This window comes from Thermobia domestica, unplaced genomic scaffold (assembly GCF_964235325.1).
Source record: "Thermobia domestica unplaced genomic scaffold, izTheDome1.hap1.1 HAP1_SCAFFOLD_226, whole genome shotgun sequence".
In the NCBI taxonomy this organism is placed as follows: Eukaryota; Metazoa; Arthropoda; class Insecta; order Zygentoma; family Lepismatidae; genus Thermobia; species Thermobia domestica.
This window is the reverse complement of record NW_027655946.1, coordinates 230963-256094: the sequence shown is the minus strand read 5'-3', so window position 1 is coordinate 256094 and position 25132 is coordinate 230963. Positions and strand designations below refer to the sequence as shown.

Genomic DNA, 25132 nt, shown 5'->3' with positions numbered 1-25132 from the left:
CCAAGGTACCCCTCCCAAATTTTTCAAGGGGTGCATTAATATACCCATATGTTATGAAAAGTAATGGACCCCTGTATACGTCCATATAACTATATAGGGTAATAATACCTCATCAAAGGGGATAAATTAGGTCAAAAAACCCCGAAATTTAAATTTTTGGCAATTTTTTACCCATGAAAGGGAACGACATAGACACCCAATACTGATAGAGGTACATACTATGGTCCTAGGCTACCACACCAAATTTTTAGATTTGGCAATTTCCAAAATTTAAGGGGGGTGGTCCTATGTACCCCTAAAAGGGAATGAGGTGGACCACCCAAATTTATCATAGTACATATTAGTGTCCTATACTATAATACCCAATGTTGAAATTGGGCAATTTCCAAAATTGAAGGGGTGGGCCAAGGTACCCCTCCCAAAAATTTAAAGGGGTGCATTAATATACCCATGTCTTATGAAAGGTAATGGACCCCTGTATACGCCCATATAACTATATAGGGTAATAACACCTCATCAAAGGGGATAAATTAGGTCAAAAACCTCCGAAATTTGAATTTTTGGCAATTTTTTACTCATGAAAGGGAACGACATAGACACCCAATACTGATAGAGGTACATACTATGGTCCTAGGCTACTATACCAAATTTTTAGATTTGGCAATTTCCAAAATTTAGGGGGGGTGGTCCTATGTACCCCTGCCAAAATTTAGGGGGTGGGCCAAGGTACCCCTGCCAAAATTTAGAGGGGGTGGTCCTATGTACCCCTAGGTCATTGACCCCGGCCAGGGACCATGGGTCCTGAGGCAGGGACCCAGGGGCCAAAAAGTGAGGCCAAGTCGCCCCATTACTACTATGTCCCATGTTCCCTCTGTCTTTACGCAAGTTCACGGTGTGTCTGAATTGCCACAACCAGGTAGTATGTTGGATATACCCACACCAACAACTGACGTTCGCCTTATCTCCACTCACATTCAACTCAAGGTGTGAGGTCCAATTGAACACAGACCTCCACGAAAAGGGACAGAACTTTCTTGGTTACCTTTATAGTTATGCACAAAAGTATAGCGTTTGGTCCCGGGCAGTAGTTCTTGATTATGCATAATAAAAACTATCTTGAATATAATTTATGGATACTACTACTACTACTACTACTACTACTACTACTACTAATAATAATAATAATAATAATAATAATAATAATAATAATAATAATAAGAAGAAGAAGAAGAAGAAGAAGAAGAAGAAGCAGCAGAAGCTAAAATAGTGTTATAGTTTTCCAGAAGAAAACCAAAATTTTCCTTTCTTTCAGGCCCCCAAAACATTAACAGTAACACTTTTTTTTTACTTTGTACATTGTAGCTGCCCCCCCTAAAAAACGACGGGCCCCCCTACACAAACCTGCTGGCTACACCCCTGTCTGTTTTGAAATTTCACCAAAATTTGTCCGCAACGCTGCTGTATAAAATAGGCCAGGTTTGTTTTGGGAAGGGCCTGGGCCGCCCGAGCTCATTGCTGGTTGCGAAACTGGTTGTACGCTATTTTAGAAATTGGTGTTATAGTCTGAGGGTCCTCCATGGTAACAGCCGCCTAGGCCCTAATATACCCAGTTCGCTCCTGTGTATTTCAGATATATTCTTACATATTACTGTATAAGGAGAAATGTGTAAGGAGATTCTATTTAACGTGTATATTTTGTTGTCCTTCCAGCTTCCTAGACAGACTGGATGAAATCCGAAAGCCTAACTACGTGCCCTCAGATCAGGTTAGTTTTCAATATAAGCTTAAGATTCCTTATGTCTAACAAGGTACATTCGCGAAGTATCCCCTCGGGATTCATGTAAAATTGATTCTAAAGCAAGTGTGTATTGTACTAATTTTAGAGACCCATACCGGTAATTTGCATATTTGTGGCCCTTCATATATCCAGAATTCAATCATTCACTACTATAATACTCGGACACAAAATCGCTTTTAGTTTCTTTAGATGTAACTGAACATAAATGTCGGCATATGCTGAATAAATTGGATTAAGTGCTGCTTGTTTGGCACATGTAACCCACCCCGGCCGCCATCTTGGATCCGCCATATTGGATTCAACTGTCAGTTTTTCAAATGGGAATGGGTGCGAGTGATACATCAAATTCTTGTACAGTTTTCTTGGAAATTCATTGGTGTAGTGAGTTTTACCGTAGCTTATACAGTTTGCAATGTATTCCATGTTAAATATCAGACACTTCAAGAATATTGAACCAAATAGTAAGTTTTGCACTGCCCCGTGTGTATATGTAATCTTTTACGTGATTTATCGTAGACGAAATATTCTCTGAACGTACATACAGACACACAAACGTCAATACAGAAATTGTAGGCCTTCACCCAATCTGATCTATCTGGATTTACATTAGGCATTTTGACTGTAATACAATACTTCCTTGTAATAGTATAACATTGACTGATTTTACTCTGGAACTATGTCTGCAACTATTTAATATCTTTCGCGAAGTGCCTGGAGGGATTTAACATGTAATATCTTCCAAACGGCACAAGCTACGATAAAATTCACTACACAAGTGAATTTACGAGAAAGTGGTACATGAATTTGATGTATCACTTGCACCTATGTTAATTTGAAAAACCGAAATTTTAATCTAATATGGCGAATTTAAGATGGCGGCTGGGGTGGTTAACATGTGTCATAGAAGCAGTACCTGATCTAATTTGTTTTGCATATGACGATATGCATGTCCAATTACTTCTAAAGAAACTAAAAGTGATTTTCTGTCCGAGCGTTATAGTAGTGTATGATTGAATTCCGAATATAGGAAGGCCCATAAATATGCACATTACCGGTATGGGCCACTAAAATTAGTACAATACACATTGGGCAGTGAAGAACTTTGCTTTCGAATCAATTTTACACGAATCCCGAGGAACGCTTCGCGAATGTACCTTGTAAGTTTTCTTCATTAGCTAACATAATATTCCTTTCGACTAGCAGATGCTATTATTTTATAATTATTTGCTTTACTAGCGCCTCTGGTAGAATAAGAGAAAGCTTGTAGCGCTTCCGAAACCTTTGACTCTATGCTAAAGCGAAAAACACAGTGGCGAAGCGTCCTGCGTTTCTGAGACCCAGACTACTCTTCCGTGTTTCCATGTTGTATTTCAATTAGCACATTGTTCTGAATTAAATTTACTACTTTAAATTTATTTTGAGCTGCGTGGGATAGTCGGTAACGCCTCTACCTATCAACCACTCAGTCCAGGTTCGATCTCCGATCAGGTGGAAAATACTTCCAATTCATTCTTGATATAGATGTTTAGCGAATCTCTGAAAATGGTACTTGGGGGATAAAGGCGACCAGAGTGTATGCTGAATATATTGCCGAATTTCTTGTCTGTACGGAATTTCAGTAAATATGAAGCCGTACCTGTGCTGAATGAAAAGGAGTACCGGTACATTTAATTTTTATAAAAGAAATTTTGACTTTTGTGTTGACAAAAACAGTTGATGAAACCCATTTCTCAGAGCCTTTCTACAGTTTGTACGTGAAGTCAAGCAACATAGACTTTAATCCTATCTTAATATCTTTTAAAGCAAGAAGAATAGATGTGCGAATTTTTTGTAACGAAATTTAAAACAATCCATAACTTGAATTTTAGTTATTGTTCAAATGACCGAAAGTGTAATTCAAAAAAGTTTCAAATTGCTGGTAATCAATCGCGAAGAACAGAAAAAAGAATTAATCGCAATGATTCTTGGTGTAAATGTTTAGTACACTAGAAAAATCTGTGATTCGGACAACGGTATATTGTACGAATATACAGAATCCGTATGTTTACAACGGAAATCTGTACAGAGCATACATTATCCATATGATACATACGCACTGCCCTTTCTCCTACTTAGATGCTACATCATGTCGTTACAGGAGGTCTGACATCTAACATTCTTACGTATATTACATACGTATACACAGTGCCGTATTTTGGAGGGGGCTTTTGGGCTTAAGCCCCCCGAAATTTTATTTACTATTTTAAAATATTATGAAATGTCTTGAAGAATTTTCACACTTCCAGAATAAAGTTAGCAAAGTCCCTCCCGAAACAAAATCGTAAATACGCCACTGCGTATACGTATTGCTGCACAAGAGTGATGTGTAATCACAAAGTAATTTAGCTTAGTTCTAGGAATCAGTCACCAAACTCTAAGGGAGAAAGACCTTCTCAAAGTATTTTCTATATGTGGAAGAAACAGAGATCAGTATGCGAATTAGTGATGTGTAGCATCAAAAAAAAAAAAAAAAGTATATTTGCATTATACACTTTCTCACATTTACAGCGTACATTCTTTGTAACAGTAAATAATTTACCCTTAACTGAAAAAGTTTTATCTACACTCTTAAATACGGCATTTTTTTTAAAAAAAAGAAAGAAATTAAAGGGTTCACTCTATTCAACTAGAATATTCCAGGAATTTGTGCTTAAATTTGAAAATAATGGTTGCTACACACTTTATTTAAAAAAAAAAAAATCGAAGTAGTTCGAAAACCCAAATGACTGTCTATTATATCTAAGGAAATCTTTTAAACAAAACAACTTTTAAAACTTATGCTTTCGTAATACGAAGGACAGAACGTAAAAATGTAGGGACATACTGTACTAGAGAGAGTAATTTCCTTCTCTTTTTCCCCATAGTAATTCCTTCGCTAAACATAATACAATGAAACTCTGTTTCAGGACATTCTCCGATGTCGAAGAACCACAACTAGTATACAGAAGATCGAATTCACGGTTGAAATTCCGAAAAAATTCGGCGGAGGGAAAAAACCGTTTTGGATGTTTGATGTAGGTGGTCAGAGAGGAGAGAGAAGAAAGTGGATTCAGGTAAAAAGCAATTTCAACTATTATTTATTTCTTTGTGAAATTTCCAATTTTATTATACTTAATAAATTAGATTCGCAGGTAATAAAAACAGATGTAAACTTGAAAAAAACAATCACACACGTAGATAGGGGGTGCCAATATGATCTTTTCCGAGGGAGGGGACGACAAGTTCCAAGGAGGCAGAAAGAATGCTTTCAAGGAGTGGCAAACAGCCAATTCTAAGGCAACAAAACACTGATTCCATGGGGACAGAAGAGCGTGTGCACATAATACAGTATATCATATAGAGTATGAAAACAATTATATCCACACATGTTCTTGTTACTTACAGTGAATAAGCTATAGTCCTATAGTATTTAATATAAATATTCTGAGCAATATACAGGGTTTTACAAACATGTCACAATATTTTGGGAACAGATTACTCACATAAAAAAAAAAAAAAGTTCATATGGAACTGTTCTCGAAAGTGGATAGTTTCGGGGTTATAGGCTGCTGAAAACGTGTAATGGGTGAATTTTAAAAGTTCATAGCTCCACTATTATGGGACTCATCGTAGTCGGGTGAAGACATCAGTAAGGAACTAGCATACGAATTATCCAAATACCCATGTTTAAGAGTGCTTCAGTACTTGCACGGCAATTTTTAAAGGTAGGTGGAGAGTGATCAAGTACTCCCAAACAGCCTCTGTAAAAATGATTGTGCAAGTACCGGAGGTTCTGAAAGATGGATGTTTGGATGGTTCAGATACTATACATTGTTCGGCGTATGCTCTAAACTGCGATAAACAAAGCCACGTGAAACTAAAACTCGCTTATTTGCTGTTGTCCTACCGACGCTTGTACTCCTCCGCAAAATAGTTCATGTGATTGCATTATTACTTTCACTATGAAGCTTCATATAAAACTGCTATATTATTATAAATGATAAAAATATAATACGGATTATCTAATAATACTGCAATCGAATGTGGCTAATGAAACAATAGAAATAAACACTAAGCATGCGCAGTAATTATGGCGCCAACTCAACTGTGGACGGGTGTTCTGCTTTTAAAGTCTGAAAGATGACTGGCATGAATCCCGGTTCTGCGACTTTTGTGGTGGAACACCAACAAGGCAAACCTTTACTCACTAAGCAACAATTGTTTACGAGCGAAATTCAAATACTTCTTCTTCTTCTTCTTTTTTTTTAATCTTTCGAGTTTCTTTTCTTTCTTTTCTGCTGCTGCTGTATCTGGACGACACGAGACAGTATTGTCAAAATGCACGTCTATAATTTGCTCCTCCTCGTGGGGAGTAGGAGTGATACATCGCTAGCCAATCGTACTTGTGACAAGCGGAAGGATACAAATATTTTGTTTATCGGAGTTTAGAGCTTACGCTGAACAATATATAGTTCCTCAGGGATGTCTTGACCCGACTACGATCGGTCTTATAGTAGTGGAACTATGCACCTTAAAATTTATTTTATTCAAATTTTCGGCATCCTATAACTAGGAAACGATGCACTTCCGACCTCATGTCCATATGAATTTTTTTCTTATTTTGATGTGAGGATTCTATTTTCAAAATATTGTGTCAAATTTTTATAACACATTGTATAACGAAAGAAACCCCGAGAAAACCCACGCATACGGTGTTTGTCCACCATAAAGTCCGCTTGGAGCGAGCTGGCATTGAAGCAAGAACTCGGCGTACAAGAGGTGAACGCTCTACCACTGAGGCGCCGCGACCCCCAAGATATATATATATACGACAAACGGGTTTTTGGTATCAATTTAGTGTCCTTGGAAGGGTTTCATCTCCATTGGTACGGGCTCTATATCAAACGGAAGTGAACGTTATATGTCATTTCCGGATTCAGCACTATCGCCAGATAAGCAAAAAGTTAAAATATAGCATTTTTGTTTTAAAATATGAATTAAGTGTCCCAGAAATACGTTAAATGTATTCTCTAATTAGGGATGCGCACGAGACGAGTCGAGACAGGATTTTCGTGACAAAATTCGAGTCGAGATACGGCTGTTCCAATAGAGAAATACACATTTTTCGAGTCGAGACACCACTTTTACACCATATATTCGAGACGAGACGGCCACAAATCTTGTCTCGTGCGCATCCCTATCTCTAATCCATTTGTTGTAACCGGAAGTAGCAGAAAAATACTACTTCCGGCTTACAACATTGATAGCCACAGAAAAAAAACTGTTAAGAGAAGGTGAAAAACGGCTTTACAGTTCCAAACTATGCTATGGAAAAGTTTGGCAAGTCTTGTATTACTTCCATATCCCTCCGTCCATCCGTCTGTCAACAGCTATCAGATCAAAAACAGTAAGGTGAAAACCAGTTTTCCGGAACCGATTCATCCTGATCTTGTTTCCTCTATTGAAAAAGGTAGGTGTATCTATACAATTTCGATTCCAATACTAACCGCCATAAGGAGAGAAGGGTAATAGATACCAATCATCTTGTTTTTATGTGGATTCAGTACTACATGAACAAGTATCATCTCTGACTTTTTCCATTACAACCGAAAATGGTAAGAATCGACAACGAGTTCTGGCTCTCACATTAATTCCCATAGGGCGAAAATGGTAACAGAAAGTGGGAAATATTTTTTTAATATGGAATTGGCACCTCAAGAATAGATTTCTGTCAACTTAGTTCTTATTCGTCCACTGAAACCAGAAGTAGTATAAACCAGTGGTTCTCAACCTTTTTTGTCCGACGACACACTTACTAAACGTCCAGGACACACTTGTTTTGTATTATTATTATTATTATTATTATTATTATTATTATTATTATTATTATTATTATTATTATTATTATTATTACCTATTATAATCGTAAAACCAATTAGTTTTTATCATGACTCTATATAGCACTGAGCATTATTGCTACCGCTGCAGGGTTGACTGGTACAGTTTGTTAAATTCTTCATAATTTTTAAATTCTAAAATTTCGCGATACACCTTAAGGGGCTTCATCCCGGCGAAATTAATATACCGCTAATTTTACAGTAATTAATTGATATCTTCCAATAGATAAAATATAATCGAAATTTGGAACAAGAGCGCTCTAGACAATATCATTTTACATGAGATACTGTTATCATGACTTACTTATCTGCTTTCGATTTCGAGCCGTTATGAAAATCGGCATTTATTTTCGCGTTTCTAAACAGCTGAAAACGGAAAGCCACTAGGTGACTTGTGATAACGGTACCTCACGCAAAATAATGTCTAGGGCGCTCTTGTTTCACATTTCAATTATCTTTTAGCTATTGGAAGATATCACTTAATTACTATAAAATTAGCGGTATTTTAATTTCACCGGGATGAGGCCTCTTAAGGAACTTCTTGACACAACAGTATGTCGCGACACATCGGTTGAGAACCACTGGTATAAACTAGTACAACTTTTGGTTTAAATATTGATCCCTATATAATAATATCAAAATTGTTAGAAATGTTTTTGTTATGAATTCAACGTCCGAAGAATATACCCTCTCTAATACATCAGGAACATGGACACTCGAAGAAAATTTTTCTAGAAGGGCTCAACTCTCTGGTTGCTATATTACTTTGGTATTTTTTTTTTATTTGTATTTAAATAATCTTAAGAAATTTAATACATTTGCGTGTGCCAGGGGGCTCATGCCCCACCCTGCCCTACCTTTCGAGCGCCCTTGATCTGGAAGTAAAAGATCTATTATTACTGGATCCAGTATTCAAGTCACATACAGTAGTTTGAAACTGTACTGTGGTTTCATCTTTCATAATAACGACGGCGCAGCGCTGTGAATCTAGTGTCTCCATCAATCATGTTGAGCCTACAAAACCACACTGGAAGTACATTGTGAAAAACCATATCGAAAGTATAATTTTGAATTGCGAAACAAACATTACTTGGAAATGTAATATAAAACCAGTTGAAACAGGCACAGCAAACCAGTGTAATGTATCTATTTTGACTGCACGACAAGCAATTTTATCAAGTTTTGAAAAATAAACAAAAACAAATATGTTTAGTAATTTATTCATCCTGATGTCAAATTGTAATGCTATCTAATCTACAATTACGCTGTCAAATTGTTTTTCTTTTGCAATAAACTTCTGTTGTTCACTTAGAAATACTGAATAATATTTTTTGCAGGTATTTGAAGGAATACATGCGATTGTGTTTCTAGTAGCGTCCAGTAGTTTCGACCAAACTCTTCGAGAAGACACATCTATAAATCGTTTAAGAGAAGCTATTAAGCTTTTCGAAAATGTATGGAGAAGCAGGTAATAGATTATTTTATTAAGTTTACTCTATTATTTACATTGTTACTGTAGTATAATAAGCAACTCTGTAATGAAGTTAACAACAGATGATTTATAGATTTAGGTTCGTTGCTATGTTTAGAGCAGCCCTGCCCACGGCGAGCAGATAGTGGAAACTCTCCTCGTGAACGCTCACGAGCATTCTACGAGCAAATACCATTGTTCGTGCTTCGTGGATCTTCGGGTTTTGTCCTTAGAGGAGCGGAAGTGTTGTCAACCTTGGCGGTAATCACTAGCTTACCAAAAAAAAAAAAAGTATGTATGGTAACTGATTGCCATTTAGTGTAAAGTGTTTTTTTACAATGTGGTAACCGTTAACTATAGACAATACAAACTTGTAACAGCAATCAAATGATAAACTATGTACGTTCCTTTTCTTCTTTTTTCTTTCCTTTTGTTAAAGAGGGATGTGGGTTTGTTATATCCGAGTGTGGGTTTGTTATATTATGTTGTTTCGCTTTTTAGGAAAAGAGATAATCTGTTGATAAGAAAAAACTGTAGCACTTGTTTGTAATTATCTAAGTATATCTCCAGAAAATTAGCTTATGCATGTATGTGTGTACGAATAGGCTTAGCAAGGGGTTGGTTGTGGAGATTAGAAGCCACTATTACACTATCAATAGGAAGAATAGTATTTCTTACTCCACTTTTAAAGTTACTTTGATCGCAAAGAATCAAACAAAATATTAAGAGAGCCAAAGAGATTTTCCATTTTTAAGTGTGACCGTTAGTGACTGCAATTAGTTTTTTTTTTTTTTTTTTTTTAACAAGGAGTGTCTTTTTAATAAGGAAAAATGTATTGTCCCTGGCTGGTTGCTTGCCGGTGGCTTGTTAAAAGTGAAAAAGAATGTTAAATCATTTCAACGACTGAAGCTACACGCTTGTCTTTCTTCGATAGTTACTGACTGATTTTGAAAGTCACAATGTTGTAGGCCTACTGTAATAGCGTAGGCCTACTGTAATAGCGTAGGTCTACTGTAATAGCGTAAATTCGAAAGGAAACGTTCCAACTGAATGATACGAACAATTATTCCCAATGTCTTGAACATGAAACGTGGGTTGCACGGATAACGCTTAAAGTAGGCTGGACTGCACTGGAATTTCCTTCCGGCAAATTAGTGTTTGGTCGAAACTCGGTTCTTCTGTGTAATTGTCTCTTAACAACATTTGAACATTTCTTTTAGATAATAATAACTAACTAACTCTATGGTCTCTGGAACCCGAAGGTTCAATGCCGCGTTTACAAAATATTTCCACTAACTTATGTCCTTAGCCAACTGGATCCAGTTTCTACTCTGTACTCTTATTTCTGCAAGATCCATGTTAATATTGTCTTCCCATCTACGCCTAGGTCTTCCTAGTGGTCTTCTTCCAATTGGGTTTTCAGTTAAAATTATGAAAGCGTTTCTAATTTCTTCCATTCTGGCTACATGGCCTGCCCACCTGAGCCTTCTACACTTCATAACCCTAATAATGTTAGGTGAGCGGTATAAACTATGCAATTCCTAGTTATGAATTTCCTCCAATCCCCATTTTCATCCCTCTTTGGTCCGAATAATAATAATAATAATAATAATAATAATAATAATAATAATAATAATAATAATAATAATAATAATAATGCGTATTATTATTATTATTATTATTATTATTATTATTATTATTATTATTATTATTATTATTATTATTATTATTATTTTCAACCTCCCGTCGTTCTCCTATCAATCTAGCAACGAAAGGCGTTTACAACTTAGCAAACGTGAAGCGAATGACAAATTACAGACCGAGTGCTAATGTAATACAACGTCACGAATTGTGTAAGCAAGCTAAAAAGGTCTGAAACAATTCGTTTCCGATTTTTGCAGTCGTTTTTACGTCTGTAAGATGACATGTTTAATATTAGTTTCTTTCTTTCTTTCTTTCTTGTTCATTTGTTAGTTACTTCAACGCTAACTGTAACCTCTATCATGCGTCTTCCTCAACCAAAAAACGTACCAATTTTATTTCCTGCAGTGTTTTCGCGTCACTGCTTTCGAAATGGGGAGGGGGAGAGCACACCTGCACATTTCACGCTTGCGTCTGCTCAATGCTTATCATCGTGCGAATTTCTGGCCAGGCTTGGTCATAGGTTTTTTGCCATCATGTGTGGTTGGCAACACTTATCGGATGCAGTGGAAGAAGCGAAGCTAGCAGCACCTGTGCTCACCTGTTCTTATCTTCGCTCGTGCCCGCTCACGCTTTGGCTCCGGGAGCCAATTCATGGACAGGCCTGGTTTAGAGGTTAGCGTCTCTTTCAACACTGATGCTATATGAGAAAAAGACCTACAGTTTACCATAAAGTGATATCCGAACTGCTCTATGCGTTCAACCGAGAATCGAACGCGGGACTTCGTGCTCCAAAGGCTGTCTTCTTCTTTTAAGAAAAACCACTCAAACCGGACATTTATCTCTATGATCATATATTTAATCTCTTTTGTGCCTAATCTGATACGACACGGACACGAGGACAGAACTTTGAGAGAGTTCGCCTGTGCTCTGCAGAGCTACTCGAAATTCCCCCTGGTTTTTGCCTCAGCCTAACGCCTCAAGTTGTTAGACTACACCACACTAACTGCCCATTAAACTTAGGGGCAGAGCAAGGGTGCCGATTCTAGGGGGGCGGGCCCTGCTAATGTAATGCGGGTCCCATATATTTTTATGAATATGTAATTTTTATATGTATATTTTTCATGAATATACAATATTTGGCATAATTTGAATTCAATTTGTCTTAAGATCCTCATTATGCTTTCTTAGACCCTTGTCTGCAACCAAACACACATCTGAATGCCCCCCGAAGTTATACAGAAATCGGCGCCCTTGGGGCAGAGCACTTCCACATTTTAAAATCAGCAAATTCAGCTGTATTTATTGGCTTAAGATGAGGTTAAGTTAATCTATGTAAGAGAAATCCATGCGTCTTGGTTTAGTTATTTGAGAAGTATAATATTTAACATATGTACGAAGTGGCCAAAAAAGTACCTACCGTTCGTGATCGTGAGAAACAGAACACACATAGCTCATGGTACTTAGCGTTAGTTCTCGAAGTCATCTCCATCAACATCCAGCACCCTTTGCTAACGTTCCTGCAGCTGCTCAATGCTCTGGTGATGAAACTCCGGGGAATCTTCGATGCAACAAAGTCTAGATTGCATGCTGCAGGTCTGACACATATCGAAGGATTTCCAATGGAAATGTTTGTCCAGGTAATGAATCAGGTAGTAAATTGATAGTGCTGGATCCGATAAATCTTGTGGCTGAGACAGAGTCTCAAAGCCAAGTAACTGAATGGTACCCCTGGTCGTTCTTGCTACGTGTCATCTCGCACTATTGTGGAAGAAAAGCACACCCTTGAGATTAACCAACTCTGCCTCCTTCTACTGCAATGCATGTTACATCCGTTGTAAGTGTTGTATGTAAATATACTGTACGTCCGCAGTGATGGTGAGGCCTGGTGGTAGGAGCTCTTAATACATTAATTGGTGACTGGTTCACAGAGTATGATCTTATATAGGCGTAGACGTGTGAGGCACAGGGTAATATGGTGACTACTTAGAACTGTCATACTGGACCGTCTGGACACTTCGTCTCTCGTAAACACTGATCAGACATAAGTGTGTTGCGGTGCCGAGACAGCAACCACAAATAGGCTGTTACTCATTGTTTCTTCTTGGCTGCTGACAACGTGTGGGGTCGATTTCCTCATGTGGTGCAGGAAAAATCTGAGTATGTCGTTGTAAACCGTGAGGCGTCCGTTACGTTCACCACACGTTTGATTCCTGTCCTCCTCCATGGCTACTTTCCTGTCATTGTCATTCAACATCTGAGATCGCCCAGTGTGAGTTCGTCACGAAGCCATAAAGATCCTGACCTGTACTTCTGCAACCAATATCTGGTGGTGCGTTCATTCAAGGACACTTTACCCAAATCTCTGACGTTATTCAATGACTTGATACGGATGCTGACAGGCCCACCTTCCTCTCTGTGAGCACTTCATTGAATGAGACGTCAAAAGTGACAAACACTTTTTAGGTTACCTTGTTACAATAAATTCCGCGCTATTAGAGTAACAAATCGGTTATTTAAATTAAGAAATTATTTACTTGATGTAGATAAGTAAATATTTTACCATAATAAATACGGTATGTTTTGTAATAGCTCACTTTAAGTAAATTATTTATAGGATACTTAATGATAGAATGTTAACTACCATATTTCATCATCGTTCAATCTAAGAGATAGTTTTCAGATCTTTTGATAAATATTCAGTTTGCTAACTGCGAGATAAAACTATTAAAGAAGTTATTATGCTATTTATTACAATCAGACCATAGAATATACACTACAGCCAGCCCTTGTATCCTGTTTGCTTATTAGGAATTTGCAATATATATATATATATATATATATATATATATATATATATATATATATATATATACATCAGTGGCGGTTTCTCTTAATGTTTGCATGTTTGTACAAACCTCCTTCCAATATTTTCAATTTTTATTTGTGCTAAATCACATTTCGTGTTATTGTCAGCATCATCTTTTCTTAAACAAGTGCGTTTGAAACGGAGCTGGCTAGTTGCTTTCTGCTTGAGAGTTTGTCAAACTCCCCAGCATAACAGCTTCTGGGCCACTGCGGGGCTGCGCAGTAAGGAGGGGTTATCACGCCGTGCATTGCCTCATAAGGATCCATATGCTTGCAGATCTGTTGCAAACAAGTGTATCAAACAAAAACAGCTTTTCCAAAATATAATGCTTTGGAACTGGAACTCTCCACCGTCCTCCCCCCCTGTTAGTGACAATGTTGCGTACCGTAACCAAGTCGCTACAGAGGGGGAAAAAACCTTGCGCCTTGCCTAAATGCGAAATTGCCAAGTGGTCATAACAATTGGTTCTGTAAACCAAGTAAGGTCAAGGCAGCTATGGAGACAATACAGGCGACCCCGTGAAGAGTGAAGACAAATTGAGGGTATCGATATTTAATACACTCATATCTGAATGAGTAGAAATTTGGCAGCATAGATACAATGTTTTCCTTTTCATGTGTGTACGGGTGAATGAGAAAGTTGGAGAGCAGATTTTAGAAAAAGAGTGTTAATTGGGGAAGGGGTGAGATTTTAAAGCGGGTAGCGGACTTTGTAGTGTTCTATGTTTCTGTGTGTGTGCCGGTCTTCGTTGTTCATTGGGATATTGTTGCTGTAACTGCATAATTACGCGTCTGTCCCTGATATACGTGAACTATTCTAGCAATGAATTCTGTAACGTCTCTGTTGAATTAGCCGTTTTCGAAAAGAACTTCAGAAGCAAACCTACTTGTGAAAGACATCGGAAGATCGATTCAGACTCTCAATATAACGCAAGTAATTAGAAGTCAGAAACGAACATTTACAAGGAAGTTTAATCTCAACTTGTACGAACAGCATAAGTGGTTATGTAAATGTGAAATTAAAAATGCTTTGTTTTGTTTTCCCTGTTTGTTTTTCGGAGCGGGAGAAGATGCATGGAGTAAAAAAAGTTGCGGATATAAATAAATAAATAAAACATGAAAATTCGTCAGCTCATATAAGACACGTTCTAATCACGTTCTGATATATATCGTAAAACTGATCCTAAATATCAATGTTAGTCTCTCCTATTTCGCAAGGCATTTATTCCGAAGTTGGGCGTCCGCTTTCTCCACGTTTTTTCGCTGTTATCTCCTTTGAACACTTTCGACAATTTGTTATTAGGTTCATTAATCCGTGCTCTTCACAAACTTTTAAAACATTTTGCTCGTTATCAACGTATTGCTTCACAAATGTTAAAACTTAGTTCATTGCCCTTGTACATTCGCCATGTTGATAACATAAATGCTCGTTTCTTTCCCAGTATGCAACTGTTCGGTTACCTTGCGCCAAGTAGTTCCCTCCGCTCGCCGTATAGTCCCATCTTTATAACCGCTTATATATAACACATAAACAGATTTTTCGAGACTCTTACATATTATCAAGCACACAAACGATCAAATTATCCATATCTTTCCTGTAAATTTTAAAAATTTTGCTGGAAACGGACGCCCAACTTTGGAACATAACCCTTTCGCAAAGAAATTGTCCTCTGATTTTAAAGCAAATTTTTATTAAAATTAAAATATTTTGCGAAAATTTCCAAACCCTAAATATGATGGCCCCTAACTCGAACGTTTGAACACCATAATATTACACATGTTTGTATAAGAGGTCAAAATCTACCACTATGCCAAGTTTAACTGCTTTCGGATGCGTTCCGTTAAGCTGTACTATCGAATCCGGAATTTGATGCTCCATAATTCGGAAACCAAACTTAACGTTCCATGAACAAATCATTCCATATGTGTACTAAACTTGTCAAGGTCTACCATCGTCAAGATTGGGTCAAGTTTGGTCAAGATTGGGTGAGTTTTATGAATTGTGAAAAGTCGAAACTCCAAATCTGATGACCGATGACTATCGTTTAATAGAATTCCGATTAACCAAAACTGAGTTAACCGACTCGTTTAAAGAAAGCCTTCACTCGTGAATGACTTTTATCGAAAAACATCAACAATGAGTAGTGTTCGGTTAGTCTAACAGTAAAAGTTATTTATCAAAGAAAAGTCCATTGTTGTGATTATTAGCCATACTCACCCAGTCGCCCAACTCCATCTACGCTGAAAATATTGCAGTATCACCTCATGTTAGCAAACACAACCACGTACATCGGCACAAGCACTAGGAAGCAGCCGATGGATGTCGTCACCGATGGAACCCGAAAAGATACGAAGAAGACGCTTTTGACCTGTCCACAGGCTCCACCTGTGAAGACTGGCTATATAAAAGAACATCTAGAGGCAGAAGAAATCACTTGTGAACTGGTCATCTTCTACCAATCTCTCAGCTGCAATGTGCAACATATACTTCTCTCCAAACTGCAACGGGCGAGACAGACTCCTCTAACCCTATCCCTGAGCTGCAACGAGCAAGAAGAATTCTCACCCATCTCCGGGCTGTAACGGGCAGGACATCTTACCCTATCTCTGAGCTGTAACGGGCAGGAGGTTTCTTTAACCAGCTGCAACAGGCAAGAGGTTTCTTTAACCGAGCTGCAACTGAGAGGACCATTTTAACAAACAAACCTCAAAACCTCCGAGCTCCAATGGGCAGGAGTTCCAATTGTAAGGAAGAGAACTTTTGGACATCTAGTTACTTGTAATTTTGTGTACGAACTGTATAAACATGTTTTGTAATAAAAAGAAAGATGAAGGAACACTCTTCTACTGTTACTTAACCGAATATTACAATAAAAAAATATATCAAATATACAGTACTGTATATTAAAAAAAAACATTTGCTCCGCTTTAACCGAAATTTCATACAACCGAAACACTATCAGCCCCATCAAATTCGGTTAAACGAGACTACTGTATCTAAATTGCTAGATATAAGTGGATAATACTTCCATAACGAAATCATAAATATTTCGTTTACCTAAAAACTGTACAATAATACAATATAATTTTTGTTCTAAATTATGTTTCCTTTACAGGTTTCTGAAGGAATCGGGTGTGATCATATTTTTTAATAAACAGGACATTCTGGAAGCAAAGATTAGACAAGGCAGAAGATTAGGAGATTACTTCCCTGAATATCACTCGTACAAACTTAAACCAGAAGGTACATTTTACTATCATTAGCATCTGTCTAGTTGTTATTCGAATTGATTACTTGTGGTTTATTTTCTATACTTATATAAGAAAAAAAAAAAACTTCAGTTTTCTAACCTACATTTATTATTGAAACTTCTTCGGGTTGTTGAGAACTCAGTTAAAATGGAGACTAATGCCATTTTGTGTTAAAATTGATCGATTTAAACTATCAATATTTAATTTATATGTTACATCTATTCGCGTTTTACTGCATATAAAATTATATAAAAATATGCTTTTATATTGTTGGGAGTTAGGATACATGGCTACGGACACGTATTGTTACGGAATAATGTACTTACCTATATATTGAATATATGTTGCTAGGTTAGATTCTGTGCAAACAAATAATATTGGATTGCTATCGGATCAAGATGGATTAGGACTCAAGAAATCTCTTAGTTTCTCTCATGTACTGGAATATCTTTCTCTTATTATGTTAATATGATTATATGAGGATTAGTTGCGTAACAATTAGTAACGGAATCTCTATTGTGGAATATGTAAGTGCCTAGAGTAAACAGTGTGCCTATATGTATTTGGTTTGTACAGACGCTTAAGCCTAAGTCAGAGCGACGGCATGTACTTTATTGAATGTTGTGATACTCAGTTCTGAATATAAGTTAAGAATAATTTGTAGCATAGTTATAGTTTATTCCTTCCGCTCAAAAACTTAGTGTAACTCTTGTTGTTGTTCTTGTTCTATAACCACACTGGTGGTTTGATAATAGGGATGTCGCAGCTATAAGCCATGTCGACTATTACTCTATGATTGTTAAATAGTAAAAATTGGTTCAAATTAAAATTGTTATACACTTTAATTGTTAGAATCACAACCGGAGTTGCAATAAAATGGCGCAAGCATAGAGCCCGAAGTCGCCCGTATTAAACTGTTTTTCTGATAGCTAACTTTTCATGCTATTGAAAATTATTAACACTAGAAATGTCTACACTTTTTAAAATTGGAAACAAACATAAATTGAACTAAAAATAACACTTGTAAAAAATAATATATTGTATCAAACTGGAGTTCAAGACACGGCTGCTTATAAACGACGCCATGTTGCCTCAAGCACGTAGTGTAACTCTTAGGGAAAAGTTTTAATACATACTTTTGTGGCATTCATTATTATGCAATTATCAGATTATAAGAATTAAAGCAGAATAGAATTAATGCTTTATCTTATATTAAAGTTAAAATAATAATAATAATAATAATAATAATAATAATAATAATAATAATAATAATAATAATAATAATAATAAATATTCTGTCATTAGCGGTAGGTTACTTCCACAATCTCGTAGGCTTCCCTGAATAATATTTTCATCTTGACGTAGCAATCTCCTCTTACAATATCATGCATCAATTGTAGCCTCTTTTCATTCTCTCCCTTTCTTTTCGTTCCACTGCACTCTTCAAGTCTTCATAATACACTTCCTCCTTAGCCAACGTTTGGAACAGATTCTCTTTCTAATTTTATCTAAAAGTTATTATTTTCTGTGTTATTCAATAGTCCTTAACTATTCCTTATGCGCTTTCCGTTCGAACCCATTTAATTTTCCCCGTTATTCTCCACACCCACATTTCAGAAGCGTCCGCTCGTTTATACATGCTTTAGCATAGTATCCACACTACTCATGGAGTACACCACTTCACACGAAACTACCGCCGGGAATCGAACACGGGTCTCCTACGCCAAAAACGAGTACGCTAATGAATTAGCCACGAAGGAACTCTAGAACAAAATCAAATTTTGAATTCTATTTTTGCAGTAGGTAGCTAGAGGGAGTATCTCTGCCAAATTAGATATTTAAGACAATCGGTTAATCTTCAGGGGTAACGGTGACTTTGATAGTAGCTATCCATATCCGATTTTCTACTATTGAGACAAAGGCAGTAGAAGTTACACATTTCTCCGATAGATAGGAGCACACATACTCCAGGGGCTGACATCTACCGGACGAAATTGAAACTTCTACTCTGTGATCCTTTATATTGTCTACTACACTTTATTATTAAGTCTACTCAGGTACCGAAAACTTAAAGGTGTCTTACAAAGAACGCAACTTTTGAAATGCTCATCATTTTTGTTTTGGTAAGTTGGTAGCACTGAACATCACACGATTTTCATGTGTTGTCTTTGTGGTTAGTATTCACGCAGCGCGGACCAGCGCATGATCGTCATCTGATTTCTGGACTGAACTTAGAGCAACATTATCACTTACGATGGCGATGTTTTCGGTAGAACGACTAACACGAGTGTTTAATGTCCACAACCGAATCTGTTTTCATAAATGTAGCAGTCAGTCTGATCACAGTCGACTTATTCAGTGCATTACGTTGACCAAACATTCCACAGAGAACAATCTCTGCACAATATTCACTTCATTTATAATAACTTAAGTTTTCACTATGACAACACCCCGTTTCGTTGTGAAGCGCTACATTCCTACCCTTACAGAAAACAGATGGCGATCATACGCTATTCGGCGTTCCCTGACTATAAACATACCACATTGACTTGATCCCTAGTCTTCCGTTGCAAGCGCTGCTATCGGCTGAAGGAATTCCACTCGCTTTCTCTCGCTTAGCAACAGCTCAACCCTTATTGGCTCAACGCGTGGGTGTGTGAGGGTGTGAGCTTCAGTTCGCATTTTTGCCACGGCTCAAGACATTTTGGGAGCACAATACTAACCACAAATACAACACATGCAAATCGTGTAACGCTCAGTGCTGCCAACTTACTAGAACAGAAAAAGTGCGTGTTTCAAAAGTTGCGTTTTTTATGAGACACCCTTTAATTACTTATATTTATTTAGTGAAGTGATACATTGTGAGCTAGGGATGCGTTCGAGTCGAGTCGAGACAGAATTTTCCTGACAAAATTCGAGTCGAGACACAGCTCTTCCAATAGAAAAATATATATTTTTCGAGTCGAGGCATCACTTTTACAACACATTTTCGAGTCGAGACAGTCTCAAATCTTGTCTCGTGCGCATCCCTATTGTGAGCAGGCTTCTAGACTCCGATTTTTATGTGAAAGTTTAGGTAAACCATAGTTTTCTTTTTTTTTTTTTTTTTTTTTTTGGAAAATCCGAACACTCTTTTAGGAAGATTTTTGTTTGTTTGTTTGTTTCCGTTATTAGAGAACTGGTAACTGGAAAGCTGCTTTTCTGCACTCTGCGCCGCCTAGTAAATCACAAAGTGGGCGTAAACGATATTTACATTATGCTTGACCATTTTCAAATAATTGTAATTTTAATTCGATAACTAGAAGGTTTAAACACTATTTACCTAAAACTTAGTCCTAATAGGTAGAGTAGATTTGTGTTATGCATATAATCTTGTCAGTGGAACAAGCGATTAACTTCAGCATCATGTGGCTGATGACGTCACTTGAAAGATGATTTGCCCACAAAATTAGTTAAGGTTTCTCTAAACAATTTGTTGACTCTCATAATGTTGAAATATTATCGATTAAATACTCATTTTGTTTTTATTTCCAGATGGAGCTGTGAAGGACGAATATACAAAATCAAAATGCTTTATTCGAGATTTGTTTATTGTAAGTATTCTTTGGATCAAGTTTTTTTTTTTTTAATATGAGTGTATTAATTAGTGGTATAGTTTCTCCCTTAGTTTTAGTCTTCCAAACTATTCCACATAGCACGCGAACATCCACAGGACGTCCGAAACTGATCTCATAGTGACAACGGGACATCCCGGGATCATCCGAATTGGCTCCCGGGACATCCACAAGACCTCCACGAGATATCCAGATGTTCGCTAATATTCCGGAAAACGGGATATTCAACGGGAGCTCAAAGGGATGTCCACTGGAAAATCATGGGATAATGTGGTCCTAGGTATGTCCGGCGTGAGATTTCCTGGGAACTCCTGTCCCATCCGGGACATCCTACGTGGAAATCCTTTACGACGTCCATGGGATGTCCACTCATTGTCCAAATAATCCCGAGAACTATATGATATAATTGGCATAAAATGGGACGTCCTAGGGACGTAGTGTGCTTTGTGGGATGCTACGCGAAACAAGTCTTCCCTCTGTCGGCAATGTCAGAGCAAAAACAGTAACGGATTGAGACAAACCGTTTATTGATATGGATTCTCTGTTGTCAAAATAGGTTCCATCTGCTTCTTTAACCGTTTGTTCAAACCGGAAATTGTATAAGTCAACCATTTCCAGTTTCGATTTTGATCACCTTAGAGTAAAACAGCTATTTGAATAAATTCAGCTTCCCAAAAAATAAGTTCCATTTTTAGCTTTATCTATCTACTAAAACTGAAACTGTATTACATCTTTAGATTTCAATATTAATCTCATTATAGCAAAAGCGTTCAGATCTGGTAAGTAACGGAATTTTGATATGCATTTGCTGTCTGCAAAATAAGTTTCGTCTCAACTCTTATAGTTCTATTCAAACCGGTAGTGTTACAAATATACGATTTCCGGTTTCAAATAGTGATGTCAACCGGCTCGGTTCAACTGAGCTATAGACTTGAGCCGGTTCGGTTGCGATGAGCCATCGGCTCGACTCAGTTGAGCCACTGGCTCGGTTCGACTCGGCTCAGGTGAGCCACCGGCTTGGCTCGGCTCGGCTCGGTGGTGACTAAGCTGTGAGCCGAGGCTCTCGAGCCGTTCACAACATTATTGTCTATTGAATATGATCTAATCTCGGTAAGTAAAGAGTTCAATCTTTCTTTACAAGAGTTTCAATAAGAATTCCTAGATGTTACTAATTCCTTTATAAATAGACATAAAATCCTTCAAAGATAAAAATGTTTGCAGTAACCTATTTTATCCTTGTTTTACTTTACCTACTTATTGTGTATTTTATGTTATTAACGAAAAGTAGAGTATTATCTGTTAGAATGTGTTGTTTGACCTTCTTTCATTTCTATGCATTCATGTGCATTCTTGAAGGGAGAGGAGGTAAAGCTGTCTTGAGCTTCATCGACTACACAGTACATACCGTTATTAATGTTTTAAAAAATGGAAGTAGAGGTAGTCCGCCTTATGCAGAGTCGTTTTGACATATGATTAGTCATACTAAAAGCCTGACTACTGCAGGAAACATATGTTAGTCGAACTATTTAGCATGTCACTAATCTCACGTCAAAACGACTCTGCATAAGGCCCAGTGTGTCTACCACGTGGAATTCATTAGGTCAAGCATATAGCCACGAACTCCCTCAGCCTATCCTAAGTCGTGCATTTCGTCAGTCCCATCAGGCGAATGCCGGAATTGTACCTTCTATAGGGCAAGACAGCTGTTTTCCACATCCTTGTTGCTCCCTTATTTGAATTTGAGCCTTAGCTAACTAAAGAGTATAAAAAATGAAACTTAATTAAATTGTAAAAAAAAAAAAAAAAAAAAAAAAAGTTTACATTGCCCAGTTCTCATTTTCATTGTCCGCCCACCCAGCACCTAGGTCCGCCTCTTTCCGCCAACCCAATCAAGTGTTTCTGGCGCCGTTCCTGCACATGTTGCTGCTGTTAGCAGTACAACTTTTGCTGTTAGCAAGCCGAAAACATGGCGCCAGTGATGCCAACCTGAAACGTTATAAAATCCTATTTTGAGACGCAGAAATTCCCATTTTGCTTTTTAGTTTCCTACGCTATACTAATAACAAAATTTCTTAAACTTAGAAAACATGAACTGTGAAATTAATGTACTCATTTTCTACAATATACGAGTGAATTATCCTAGATTCCGATCGTCTATGTTTATCAGACAGCTTATGAACACGTATTTTTCCTTAATTGAAAGAGAGAATTGAAAAGGCTGATAAAAATAAGTAAATTTTGTCGTGAGTTTAGTATTTCCATCAAACTTTTGTGCCATGATCTTTCACTGAACGTAATCAATCTAGACAAGCTTTATTCTTCAGTTATTTCGTATGGAACGTTTTGGAAATTGACGTTTCTTGTTTCACTTTATTTCCTTAATTCTGTTTTTCATTTCTGTTTAATAGCAGACTAGAACGAAAGTTCCTAGGTTCAATTTTTCTTTTTACTTTTACAAGTCACTATATAAATCACTTTAACACTAATACGCATTTTATACTTTAAAACAATGGACAATTAGCAATGATTTCATGTTTATTGAACACTCGTCTGTCCACTCGCCCATAGACAATTTTGTTTCCGTCAATGAAATAGATATATGAAAAATCCCATAAATCCTGTCAATTTTACGAAAATTCCCTTTATCCCATTTCGAGAAATTATCGTCAAAAAATCCCATAATATAGGATTTTTTTCCCACGAATGGCGCCTAAGTCCAGTATTCGTAATATAAGGGAAATTTCCCTAATATAGGGAAATTTCGTACGTAAATTTAGCAAAAAGGGAAAATGGGATTTTTTCGATAAAATGGGAAAATGCAGGGAAATTCTCGCGCAGACTAGTTGACCAATACAAATGTTTAAACTCTTCTGTGTTCTTCAAAAATGTACCAATATAATAGCAAAGGAGCATAATTTGTACCCATTCTTTGTGTTTTCGTACATATATAAACAAATTAAGGAAAAAAGTAAGAGAAATATAAACAAAAAACAAGTGAACGAAACAAATATGATTGGCACTTTCTTTAATATAGCTAAATTAATCTTAGTTATCACATAATTCCTGTCATACGAATTGGACACTCAATAAACTAGGGAAATTTTGATAAGAAAAGGGAAAATTTGTGTTAGTTAAGGGAAATTTTCTTAAGAGTCTTCATCCCGGCGAAATTAAAATACCGCTAATTTTACAGTAATTATGTGATATCTTCAAATAGATAAAAGATAATTGAAATATGGAACAAGAGCGCCATAGACATTATTATTTTGCGTGAGGTACCGTTATCACAAGTCACTTACCGCCTTTCCGTTTTCAGCTGTTTAGAAACGCGAAAATAAATGCCGATTTTCAAAATGACTCGAAATCGAAAGCAGATAAGTGACTCGTGATAACGGTTTCTCATGTAAAATAATATTGTCTAGGGCGCTCTTGTTCCACATTTCGATTATATTTTATCTATTTAAAAATATTACATAATTACTGTAAAATTAGCGGTATTTTAATTTCGCCGGGATGAAGACTCTTAAGGAAACCTACGAACACTGCCTAAGCCGCATATGTACGTGTATTCGTGCCGCAAGGCATTGTTCGCGGGTCGAGTCAAAATTTGCTCCGAAATTGTGTTCGTGATCGAATTCATTCATGTCTAGAGGTGTTCGTGATTCAAGTTGTAGTCGTAGCACTGATGAAGATGTTATTTGTATATAAAAGCAACATTAAAGCTTATTTCTATTTTATTTTCAGAATGTAACAAAGCAAAGGGATCTACAAGAAGATAGAAGACTGAGTTTCGGCCCAGGATTTCAGATAATGGCTGACATATCTACGAAAGAAAGGACTTTATATTGGCATTTCACGACCGCCACTGATACGAATAATATTCGGATAGTGTTCAATGATGTTCACAGTATGATTGTGCAATGGAATTTAAAATCCACAGGTCTCGATTAGATCAAAAATGGCAGCAGTTTTCAAGTAAACAAACACTACAAGAATCATGTCACCGATCACAAAGTGAACCTTAGAAATCAGGACGCTTCGAAATACTCAAATGTATTCCTTCATCTGTTTAGCTTTATTTTTTGTAATGAACTTTTTTTTTCTACACTATAAATCCCGGTAAGCTCATTCATAAGCAATGGGAACTTGGAGAAATTATAAGATTTGTGTGTGTGTATATAAATAATAATAATAAAAGAAAAACCATTCTCTACCCATACTTTCAAAGAAAGTAATTGAACAAATACAGGGTGATCCAACAAAACCTACCACATTTTAGGATTAGAGTTAGGATTTATATTTCTGGGCTTCCGGCATCTAACGCTATTTAGCCCGTCACGTCTCAGGGATCACGTCCCACGGCGAGCACGCTGTCCGGGGAAAGGGAAGGGAGAACGAAACCTGGGTCTATAAGTTAGGTACCACCCCGGCATTTGCCTGGTGTGAATGAGGAAAACCAAGGAACGCCTCATTCAGGATAGCAGGCCTGGAAAAGATTTTTTACACTTTTTCGACCGAGTGCCCCCATCGGGAATCGAACCCGGGATGATCGCTCGCACCCTGCCACATTTTA

The 25132-nt window shown here is 37.1% G+C and overlaps 1 protein-coding gene across 1 annotated transcript in view; it reads left to right on the top strand.

Moving 5' to 3' along the window:
- The window catches only part of LOC145676572 (guanine nucleotide-binding protein G(f) subunit alpha-like), a 71367-nt gene extending 46652 nt beyond the window's left edge, over positions 1–24715 (top strand). The window contains exons 4-9 of the mRNA XM_081747409.1: positions 1711–1765; positions 4744–4890; positions 9051–9181; positions 16810–16937; positions 20480–20538; positions 24304–24715. Of these exons, the coding sequence (XP_081603535.1) occupies positions 1711–1765; positions 4744–4890; positions 9051–9181; positions 16810–16937; positions 20480–20538; positions 24304–24510 (727 nt within the window). The 3' untranslated portion in view covers positions 24511–24715. The remainder of the gene's footprint in view (positions 1–1710; positions 1766–4743; positions 4891–9050; positions 9182–16809; positions 16938–20479; positions 20539–24303) is intronic.
- The last annotated feature ends 417 nt before the right edge of the window (positions 24716–25132 follow it).